This window comes from Heloderma suspectum, chromosome 5 (genome assembly GCF_057233095.1).
Source record: "Heloderma suspectum isolate Gila_16-S chromosome 5, 16-S_ref, whole genome shotgun sequence".
Taxonomy (NCBI): Eukaryota; Metazoa; Chordata; class Lepidosauria; order Squamata; family Helodermatidae; genus Heloderma; species Heloderma suspectum.
Window position 1 is genome coordinate 194,490,911 of NC_139462.1, and position 12,569 is coordinate 194,503,479.

The following is a 12,569-nucleotide window of genomic DNA, read 5'->3' on the forward strand; positions in this document are numbered from 1 at the left end:
TCTGTTACATTTAATCTCACACTACAAGTAGGATATAATGTGCCTACTTTTACACATTTTTTGAGAATAGCCAGCAAGTGAGTTGCTCCTGTCCACACCTGCGTACTCACATTATAGAGGCATATTCACATTTTGAATTTTCATGTGGTTCCAAATCCTGATCATGAACACCATGCTGACATCAAAATATTAATAGGGAATGTGAATTTACGTAAGATGTGTAAGGTGCTGGAACTGAGTTTCCAATCATAATATTTTCCTTTCTGCTAACTGTATCTATCTCTCAACACATGCACACCCAGACACACACATGTACTCTTTATTTATTACGTTTCTATATCGCCCAATAACTGAAGCTATATTAAATATTATACAGGCCTAATAAGATCAAATTCAGTACATTCCTGAGAGCCCTATAATGTTAGAGGGTATAACTACAGACTAATATAAGCAGAATTAATACCTGGACTGTTTGTTTATTTATAAAAACTTCCTTCAAGTGATTTGTTTTACTGATTACTAATTTTTCTTCTTGAAGTTATGTATCAAAACTTCTTGGTCATAGAGAAAAACATGTAAGAATTAGGGAGCAATCCTATGACCGCTAGTCAGCGGCTAGATGGCCATAGGATACATTGGTCTCTGGGAATCAACCTCGGAGCCTGCGCTTCGAGGTCGGTTCCCAGAGAACCGACCTTCCCTCCCTCCCGCACTGCCTCGCAGGCAGCTCAGAATGGCCCTGCGCTTGGAAGAGGAGCACGGAGCAGCGAAAATGGGGTGTTCCCAGGGGTGGGCTGGGGATAGGGAAGGCAGAAATACCGGTACGACACAACCTATGTGTTGTCCAGCAGCCGCTTATCCCGCTCCGCCTTCCCGCGGCTAGACAGGCAAAATCAGCTGTCTAGCTGCAAATGCAGGGCAGCTGAAGTGCAGAGGAGATGATCCCCTCCGCACTTCTCCTGCCCTGCAATGGATAGGCGGTTGCCTCCGAGTTCGGAGGCGGCTGCCTATCCCCATAGGATTGCGTTCTCCATTACATAGGTGTTCTACTAATCCATTTACTATTCATGGTTTTTTTAATACAGGTTTAATTTTCCAGCTGTTTAAAATCCCTTTACTGAACAATATCAAAGATTTTGCCAAAATTATAAATGCATATTGTACGTATCAATACAGGCAGTGTTTCAAATACCCTTACAATGTCTATTTCAACACAATGTGGCTAGGATAAATGCGATGTTTTCAAAAGGGACAATAATTAATAATATGTTAATAATGAATCTGTTAATACTGGAATAGATTATTAAGCAGGAATTTCTCATCTTCCAGAACTTAATTCATCACTGCTGTGAATTATGTCAACACATTTTTGGAACTGCTGAGATTTTTCTAGCATAGGACTTATTGATTTATGAACTTCTGGATTAGAGTACAGGGATCAGGACAAGATGCTTCAAAAAGTCTTCACAAGTTAAGCTGATTGTTTCATAGCTGAACAAAATTGAAGTATGACACTTCAATGCTAGCAATCACTTAAATGTTTCTTGAAAGAGTATGATAACATCAAGATTTATAGATATGAAGACTTTGTACCATACCAAAATGCGGCTGAGACTCAACAGCCATTTAATCCAAATGTGGATTAAATGTGGATTAAAAACACATTAAGTTATGCCTAGATATTCTAACAGAACACAAACCTAAAGATCTTTAGCACCTGCTTACCATAAGAATGTAAGAGATAAACATTCCAAGAACTCTGGTACCATTATTTTGTCTTCCCCACACTTTGCTACTACTGAATTCCCCACTGTTCTAATTTAGAATTCCCGTTAGCATTATATGAATTAGAATTCATGTACTTGACTGGGATCCAAATAATTACTTTAGGCATGCCCTAGGGTCTATGCCTGCCCAGTGGATTTTTTTTTTTGAACAATTGATCTTCTTGCCATACCGCAAACTTGCTTTTAAAAGTCCCGTCAGTGTTACAGCTCATATGCTTTTTGTTGGTGGTAGTGTGTGTGTGTGGGCGTCGGGGCGTGATGCTAAGTGCATGGCACATGTATGGTTCTTTGAATCCCATTCCATTTTGTCTCTTGGTTTCATTTTTTGAAAGCACCAGGCAATTCAAAATTGGTGGTGAGGGTGGGGAGTTGAATCCTGATCCCTTCTATCATATAGGTGCTTTACCAGTAAAAATCTACCAGTCAACAACACTTGTACCACTGTTCCAAATAAGAAAAATATTGACTTTTCACAACAGCCAGTCAAATGTCATCTGTTGTTATTCAACATCTGTTAGCAGCAAATATTGCTGGTCCCCTTGGTCAACACCTAATTTTTAAATGAGTAAAGGCTGAAGGATGAACAGCTCTCTCTCCACCCAGTCACATCCCACACAAATTCAAACAGAGGCAGAAGGCTCCTTTAACTCCTTCAATAACTACAGTTGTCTCAGCAGAGTACTGCCCTTAAGTATAGCAACTGCTCACTCCTGTTTGCTTTAGTTTGACTCATTCACAAGAGCGAGTATCTGACATACAATATGGGAAGAATGATGACAGACTTTCTGTTGCTGTTCATGTAAGCATGTGTGTGTGCTTAAATAGCCCTTTGCCAGGGTCACAGCTCGGGAAAACGCAGCTAAGGCACATAATGAAGCAGGCTTTCACATTGTATAAAGGTCTGGAGCAAATGTTCTGCACAAGGATGCATTAAATAGGCTAAGATGTAGGCAACTCTAGAGACTGTTTTGCTAACTTGGGGATACTTTCACAGGGTTATATCTAACGTTATATACTAGGAGAAAAATGACAAGAGCTGGCGTTGTTCTACTAGCAGTTCCACAACGGCTAGCAGAGCTAGGACAACTACTGCAAGCAATATCTAGCCTAATGATGTTGTGTTGTTGTTGTTGTTGTAATGAGTTGTAAACCACCTTGTGCACTGAGTTGCGGAATGACTTGCAGAACAGCTTGAACAATGCCTTGCAGAATGCCGTATGTAATGGCTTGCGCAAGCAGAATTGTGGTATTAGACTTGACATTTTACAAGGATGAAAACAGGGTTTCTGCAAGCAGTAGAAGCTTTGCGCCAGCACAATGATGCCATTAGATATAACCCATAATTCCTCTGCACAATTACATACACTTCTCTATACAGTGAGACTCCAACTCTGGTCTTCAGCCATTGTACACTGTAAAGATACTGCAAATTAAGGGGAAGGACTACAACATTTTTTTTCCAAAACAGCAATTATACCCAGGATCTACATGTATGTGCATCAGGTAGCCAGATTGACACACTAGACTTTAAATTAGGTACCTGGTAACTTGTCCGAGGATGATACTATCATATAAAAAGAAAACTAAACAAATCACAGACATGATTAAGTGGACATTTTCAGTGAAACTCAAAACCACTAAGTAAAGCAGGAAGAAAAATCTACCACTCTTATTGTAAACATGCATATACTTTAGAGCTGTAGTCAGTAACACTGCTTAAAATGTATGGAGATAGTTTAGTAATTATGACAGAACAAAAGGAATTATTTCTTCATGGAATATTTGCAGTAAGAATATAGTAGAATAGTAGTACAGTCATTGTGGCTTTATTCTGTCTTTTGTACAAATCAAGGTGACTTGCCATGTTGTTTAGACTAATCAAAACCACGTTACAGAGGTACTGGCTGCTGTAATGACAGATATTGTAAATGCTGTTCCTAAGAAGTACAAATTAATAATACCTTTAGAACTTTTATTTACACTTTTATATGATGCTTGCTTTCATAAGAATTGCCCAAGGGCACATTAGTAAACCATTTAGCAGTCATTAGAAACTTTTGTTGATCAAACAGAATTCCAGAGGTCTCTCTCAAAAGACTTTGCAAAGCTCAATGAATGTCCTAAATAGTCTGGCAAAGTTACTTAGGGCATTATCCAACAGCATCATCAGCTAGCCTAAATGACATTGTACTAGAGGAAACTAGGTTCTAAATTACATTTGCACAAGAGTGTTTGCGCAAATGGTTGTGCATTACGTTGTGCAACCTGTTGCACATCTGGTTGCTGAAGGGTAATGCATAACCGCTTGCACAAAGGAAATATTAGGAGGAGCTCTTCTAGTGCTATTTGAATTTGCGGAATGACACCGTCGGATACTACCCTTAGGGCCCAATCCTATGCATGTTTAGATTTTTTCTGACTAAACATGCATAGGATTGCACCCTTATAGCACAATCCTGTACACATTTAATAAAAAACAAGTCCTACTGAATTCAATTGAACTTCTTCCCTAGTAAATATGTTTAGATTGCAGCCTTAATACACCGTCTGCCTTTATGCACTAATGGAAGCATTCTAATTGCTAACACACGACACAAGAATATAATTTTAAGGACAATTCAACAAATCCTAAATGTTTAAGAAGTGAAATACAACTGTTCAAGTATTAAAATAATTTATTTTGCATTTAGTACAATGTAAATAACAACCTATTTTAGATTAGTCAGAACCAATTAAATGACAATATATATTATTTTAAAGGCTGGGTTTATGTGATCAAGCTTGTGAATTATTCAGTGGAGTAAAATTGTGGGTCCTTTGATGAAACTAAACATTCATGGACCCATGACCCAAACACCTGTTGATTCATTCAAAAATCTGGGATCATATGCATTTCAGAGAGGAGTTAGCTACAAACCTAATATGCGTTGGAAAGCACACGCTATAATATGACTGTCCTTGTATTTAGATTTTAAATACATTACAAAGTAGTCTTATGAAAATGTTACATTTGGGTCCGAGTTCTTGAATTTTTCATTCTATGTCTTGCTGGGGAAACAGAATTTTTCAAAAATAACCTGAACATGTTGACTCTACAGTGTCTATTGAAAGAACACACACAATGGGTGGTATGATGTCAGTTGCTATAGAAACCCGTTATACAGGTTTCAGATTTTGAATCATAGACAAAGTGATGTTATGATAATATTGTGCATTACTCCTACTTCACAAGGCTTTGTAACCTTTTAACCTTCCAAATATTTCTTTCTCATAATGCCATGCAAATTGAAAATACTGAAGCTGACGAAAGAATTCTCTATAAAATTTGTCAGGGTAGAACCAACCATTACAAATTTCTTTGTGCTGCTTTCTCTAACAAAAAATACTTGTGAGTGTTGCTGACCATCATAGGAACAAAGGAATAATAATGCTGGTCTTCAAAGGAAGGAACCTTTAGCTTCGCTTAGTTGGAAGTACAGGTTAAGGAGAAAGAGGTTACCTTGCAGGAGGCAACTGAAATTTCGCTCCCCCTTAACAATGTTAACAGTGTTAGTATTTTTCCCTAACCTTTTGGACAAGACATTCAGTTATGCATTTTAGTCTTCACTTCTGCTCTCTGTCTCTCTCTCTCTCATTATGGTTGCTTTTCTTTCTTTCAAAGTGATTTGAATTAGTTTTCTTTTCTATTTACGTGAAATCGCCTTCTCTCTTATCACTGAAAAAAAGGATAATTTATCCATAACTAACTGAAATTTTGATGAGGATACAAGAGATCACTGAACTGGTTGCTCTATAATTTTGATTTTTTTTTAGGCTGACATAAACACTGACATAATGTAAAAAAGTGTTTGTAATGCTGTAAAGCCTTATACAATGGACAAATCATTACTCACTCTCTGCTTTGCTGAGCTCCAATGCCAACTGCTCTCTAGCTTTAACCTCTTCATCAAATCGCTCTTGCAATTCTTCCTGACATTTGAATAATCCAGTGGCTTCTTGTTCCCGTTTAAAGGACTCTTGCATCAATTCTGTCTGTGTAACTTTAGCATGTTCAAGCTATGGGATAAGACCATTTTAAAAGTTACAATATTTTTAAAGTACATTTTTTGAAGTCTTCTATGTTGTGAACAATAAAAAAAATCATTATTAACTTCTATAGACTTCTAGACCAGAGCTTTATTGCCCCCACATAATGTGGTTAGCAAGATAAGCAAATAATTGCACACGGTAGCACAATGAATCACATTGTCACATGACTATATCCGTGTCCAAGTGCCGGAACTTGAGACTTCCTAGTTTATGCCAATTTATGACAGGCTCATTTTTGTATTAAATACAAACTTTCCAGTACTCAATGTATTCTTCAACACACATTGTATATATTATATTTTACTGCAAGTTTAGCAAGAAAGGTTCTAATTAGGATTTAAGAAGATAAATGTACAGCTGACTTCATGTCCCAAGTAATAATTCTACTTCAAGAGAAATATGCCTGCCTTCTTCTATTCTCAAATAATCCAAGACCTACTGCAGGATAACATTCATATGTATAAGAGAAAAAAAACCACTCATATCAAAGTTCGGAGAATCACAATGAAGCTGAAACAATCCTATAGTCAAAGGCTATTAGGATCTAAAAGTTGTTTGTAACATTGGATACTGTTATATTTTCTATCCACTGTTTAATTTGCAGAAACAACACCTACTTAAATGGCAGAGTTTTAAAATGTAAAAGACCAATATTTTACACTGCTGAAAATGTCAAAAATCCTGCCTCTCTAGTTTGAATGGGTCTCTGAACCGTGACGAAGAATCACCTGATGTAATTATAAGATCAGTATCATAGAGCAGACTTGGGAAAATAACATTCTTAGAGTCATGCAGTAAAGACAAGTTAAAATATGGTGTCAACTTATTTAGAATTTGTCTTTTTTCTGATCTCTGTTAAACAAGTGAAAAAAGTTCAGCCTAGCTGCTAAGGACAGTTTAAGGCTGCTGACATTTCACATAGTACTCGAATTACAAAATGACACAACACATATTTGTTTAACTCCAGGAAATAGAAGAATCCACACCCATATTTTTATAAGTATGGTTAATGGTGAATGTCTGTAATACATTCACATATTATGTGTCTTGTCACTCATAGCACATGGTTTTTTTCAAGAAAAGTCCTCCTATTTTGAACCACCATTTTAATATTAATTAAGCAACGCTATGACCGTTTAACACTGATGACATGGGGTGCAAGGATGGCTCCTAGCATTTCCGATCAGAAGACATTGTGCAGCTGTTCCATCTTAATGGATTTTTTGGTGAAAAGAAAAAAAGATAGAAAAAGCATTGGGAAAACCAGTGGAAGATGTTGTCGTTTGAAGCCCCATACTATTCTGTGAATGAGGCAGGGATATTGCATGATAGAAATCTTGTCTGGAAGCACCCATGGCCAGCAAACAAACACCAAACAAGTATTGCATTTCCAAATCTGAAGATATAAATAGTCAGCACAACTAAAGGTTTCAAGTCACCTAAGTCAGCACAAATGAACATTTAAAGAAGTTATAATACCATACTAAACATTTCCCTTTCTTCTGATAAATGACACCCATCTATATTTAGACTATATAATTGCTCAGGTGCACGCTACAGAATATATCACTGTATCCTACTTTACTTAAATACCTACTAAAAATATCTTACCAGAAAGTAATGTTAGATTGCCATTACTTTCTTTAGTTCTGCTATACATTAAAGCCAAATTAGAAATTAAATTACTATGGTTTGTATTCACCATAAAAGCAACACATGAATGCTCTGCCTGAAGTGTGTATTTGACCATCATTTTGTCATATATTTTCTACTGTCTAGTTGAACGATGCTAAATGCTATTTTCAGTTTAAAGGGCGAGCAGAAGCACACATTCAGAGTTGAAAGTGATCCTTATATTAAAATTATTTCTATTAAGTAAATGTGATTTTAAATATTAGTTTAAAAAACTGCAACTCAACTACACCACCCTCATGAGTTCATGTAAGTGGCAAGCACTACAGTAACACAGCTACCTGGAATGTGTTACATCTGGGTCTGTTTATAGTACCAACATAATGCTGAATTCAGTTCCACAGTGTACTGGCAGTAATTTAAGAAAAGTTTGCCTAACTTCTTTTACAAAATAATGGACTGCATTAAATTCAAAAAATTGTCAAGTATATTGTTAAAACTTTCCCCACTACAATTTATGACAGCTACACAAGACAAAAAATAACAGAGTAAACTTTCTTTCACATTCATTCATACTTACTGAATAAGGAGGTGAGGGCAAAGAAATTTTTGAAACAACTTTTAATCTATGTCCATTTTTCTTGTGGCTAACGTGAAAAATTGAAGTATTGACAACTACAGAGTTATTTTCATCCAACTGGTCAGTGAAAGGAAAAGGATATGGTAAAGGTACATGAGATTCAACTTCATAAGTATTTCCTTCTTGGACTTTTTCTGACTTCAAGCCACTAAATATATTTTCTGCCCAATATGTACTGTAGGAATCCATTCCAGAATAACGTGCTGCTGCTCTTTCTCATCAGGTAAGACTCTTTGCCTTGGTTATGATAGATTTAAATATTCTAAGGGAAATGGCAAAGTAATTCACCAATTGTCTGACTGCTGCAGAGAGCCAAGAACTATCAGTTCACACTCGGATAAGTAACCCACAAGTACAGGGAAGTCTCAGGTAAATATCAAATTAAGAAAAAAACAAGAGTCAACATTTGCAGACTTCATAGAAGTACTCACCCCCCCACAGAACCAACCCAAAATTGTACTTCAAACAAAAACGAATGGTTACACAAGGAAGGCATTCTTCGTTGAAGAAAAGGAATATTATCTTCATTATTAGACCATATACCCTACAGGAAGCAGTCAAGCCATCACAACAAAAATCCACAGCAGCTGTCAACATTTAAAAATCTCTACTGAAGTCAATAATACTCTGAAGAAGAACACTATTCAGCCTTTATTCGTTTCATGAAGTCAGAGAAAGACCTATTCTGAAGTCAGATAAAACTTAATCGTGCAAAGCAAAAGGCTGTCTCTCAATGCTGAGGAAGAGGTCAGGACAGTAGGAGTGGTTTAATTTCTTTACTGCAGGTACAAAGGCAGATGGAATTTGAATTAACACACCCACAATAAACCTTGCCCAGCAAGATTCAAAAACCAAGTCAGAGCTCAGAAACTGAGTGTCTGAATGGGATTAAAAAGCTTCAACACTACCAAAGCCCTTTCCACACTTTTAAAAAGAATATTTTTATAAAACAGCCACATCAAGGCAAATGACTGAATTGTTCTAATTATTGTCTCATTTGATTTTGAACTATCAGTAGGAGCAAGGTAACTCCCCAGTCTTTTAATGTTCACAGCTTTCAGACATGCCTAGGGAGGTTTCTGTTTCTATTAGGAACAATATGAAAGTCAGTGACTTATATGACAGGCCAAAATCAGATTGTTCTGAGATTTTTCTGGCACAAAACAAGCACATTATCTACATAACTTAACGAACACATCATTCCTTTGGAAGTCTGCAGAGGAGGAGAGGGCAAAGGGAAGGAGAATAAATCATTTTACATTACATCCTTTGAAAGAACAAGTTTTTAAACGATGCACTTACTGGCCAAGAGAAATGAAGAAACCTTCTTGGCATTCTTCTGTTTGTTGGCTTCTAATGCAATGCCTCCCTTGAGATAACCAAGTTATCAAAATGAAACTTGGTAGAGCACTTTGGAACATAACTGTACATTTCAGGTTTAAATGTGGGTCCCATCTACTCACCTGATGTTTTAAAAGAGCAAGGAAGAAAGATTTCGCTCTCCTTTGAACACAGAGTATTGGAATAGAATGTATTTAACAGATTCATGTCATTAAGTCCAAATACAAGCCCATTTCGAGGCTTTCAAAATTTACATTTCTGCCTTGAAAATTAAAATTATGCATCCCAAGGTTTATTGGCTCATTCCAAATATCATTCTGTGCTTCATGTTAAAAACTGACCTCATTCACTCACTGATTTTGCCAAGGAAGAAAAATGTCCAACACTGAAATATTGGATTAAAACTTGGCATGCACATTCAGGGCATCATCCTAAACTTCAGGTTTTTGAGGAGGAGGGAGAAGCGATGTAAACACATTGTGTGATCACTCAAAAGTGTTGTCTTTCCAGAAAAATACCAGAATGGAGAGATTAAAACTTCTTCAATGGATAGACAGATGGAAATAAAACCAATGAAACAATATTCTGGTGCAAGACCTCTTAAACTCTGTGATTTACTTATTATTAAATGGAGGACTTTCTTCCTAAGTAAACCAACATAACAAAAACAGCATTTAAATGAAATCGACCTGCAGGTGACATGGATGTAAAAACATTGATCACACTGGCAAGAAACATCAGTCAGTAGCACTGAACAGGGATGATCCTGCATAAACACTATTTGAAACGGGGAAACATTCAGAATGTTGATGGCATGGTACAGGACTGAAGGAATCCAAGTTTATTTCCTCATGTTGTACTACCATGCAATGTTTGTGTCTGGAGCTTCCCCTAGCTCAAAACAACAGGCCCTTCAACTAACTGATATATATGCCAGCAGATCAGAGTTCAAATCCACAAACCAAGAAATTTGGGTAATCCAAAAGATGCAGGAATGAAGTCATGGCATCCAAGAAAATAGGCAAATGTCAACTTCAAAACTTTAAAACTCCATCTCCAGGAAGCTAGTTTAGCACCCTCTTTACTACGTTTCAGACAGACAGCACAGATGGTTTTGTGTCATCAAACTTTTAATGGTGTTTAATGACACTTTCTATTTTTATATTAATTTTATAGTGTTGAAGGTTGATTCTTGTTATTGTTTTATTTGATTTGTATATCAACTTGAGAGCCTATTAGGCAGAGAGACGATTCAGAAATTAAATAAACTTGGAACAATTTTTCATTATCCTAAATACATTTCATCATTTAACTGAAGGAACCTTTCCAAACAAAATACAGACTTTTAAAAGATCTAAAAAGCTTAAGATAAAAATCATATAGTGATGCCGTCATATAAGGGGAGATGGAGGTGGCAAATCAATAAATTTGAATCAATGGACCAAGAGGCATCAGGTCTATAGCTAATTTTTCAGACATGCCAATGCACAATAGTAACTTTTATTAACATTTTAAGAAAAGCTGGCCGAAATAGCTATTGAAAATTCCGCTGTTATTAACAGAACTGACTAAATTTTAAATGTCACTCGATTTTTTACTTTTATGACATGGAGCTTCTCATAAAACAAAAGCCTTCATAATTGGCAGCATCAGACCAACAAACATTTGATAGAAACAAAATAAGGAGTGCACACATAAGAATACAAAAGTTAACTCTTCTAAACTCTTAGCCGATGTTAAGAAGTCAGGAATGAGCCATGGAGTCATATACTCCCTTGGCCATTATGAATTTCCATGGCTTTCCCTTCCTGATTTAAACCATAGCTTACCATTATGTGTGCACTGTCATTAAGTCTAGTTACCATTAACCAGATCTGAAACCAGCTTCAAGCCCTAGTTATGATGAGAATCAGGACTATGCATGGTTACTGTTTAACAATAAAGCAATGTGGAATAGTTCGTCATTTCAACTAATATGATATTATGTGACGTTAAACACTGTTACACATAACTGTAAACCATCATTAAAGCTGGGCAGGGAAGGGAAAATTCACAACAGAGATGAAAGGAGCCCATTCTCTTAACCATAGTAAAGAGACTGGCAACATTACATTGGCACTAAGTCTCAGAAACTATTCTCAGAACATCTCAATAAACCAGAAAAGATTTTCAAAATTTATACAGAAATTAATGAAAACATTCCTTGGTTTCTATAACCAGTAAGGTTTTTCTCTACTCTTAAATAATCCACTAAGGATATAATTAAGGAATACTACCTGATTGGTGGTTTCATTGATTGTTTCCAGAAGTTTTTCAACTGCTGCCTGAAGTCGAGAACTGACGTTTAGAACTAGCTCTTCATTTTTTGCATCTATTTCCACTCCAAAGTACTGAGTGAGTTCAAAGCCTTCATCTGCAACTTCTGACCACATGCTATTGTCATCACCTTCTAGATTGCTGTCATGATATGAAGACAATGACTTTTCTGCATAACAAAAATAAAAATAATGGTGTCTTGTATAGCTTCTTTGCACTAAAATTGTTCACATATAATGGATTATGATCAAATAAATTGTACAAAAACAAATTGTTCCAAAACAAATATATATATATGGTCATACCGTATAAGCAGTACATCACAGCAACAAACAAAAGTTACATTTTGCACTAAAATTTACACAAATAAGGTAAAGAGAATGTTAGTTAAAAAGCAAGCAGAGACAGGAAATAGAAAAGGAGATACTAACAGAAGAAAAATATTTTCGTAGCATGACACAGCCTGCTTCTCTTGTACCAGATACATAACTGAAAACTTATCTCATTGGCTATAGTCACTGCCTTCTATTTAGGGAGTCCCAGTGTTTGTCTGGTATAAACAGCTGCACATAGCAAGCACACAGAATATAATCTGACTGCATGTCAGTACCGCTTTGAGCCAATAACATTCAGATTATGCCTTTAATAAAATTAAAATATATTTGTTTCAACAGTTGAATAGGGAATTGTCCATTCTAAGAGTCACAATGTATTTATTTTTTAAAGGGTATATACCAAAGGTTGGCTCCAGATTTCACATTCCA

General features: G+C 36.2%; 1 protein-coding gene across 5 annotated transcripts in view; it reads right to left on the reverse strand.

Annotated features, from left to right (window-relative positions):
* Positions 1-12,569, reverse strand: part of AKAP9 (A-kinase anchoring protein 9) — a 161,389-nt gene that overhangs the window by 61,122 nt on the left and 87,698 nt on the right. For all 5 annotated transcript variants that reach the window (XM_084858883.1, XM_084858880.1, XM_084858884.1 and 2 more), the window contains 2 exons: positions 11,766-11,974; positions 5,681-5,843 (listed from right to left, as the gene is read on the reverse strand). In XM_084858883.1, the coding sequence (XP_084715009.1) occupies positions 5,681-5,843; positions 11,766-11,974 (372 nt within the window). The remainder of the gene's footprint in view (positions 1-5,680; positions 5,844-11,765; positions 11,975-12,569) is intronic.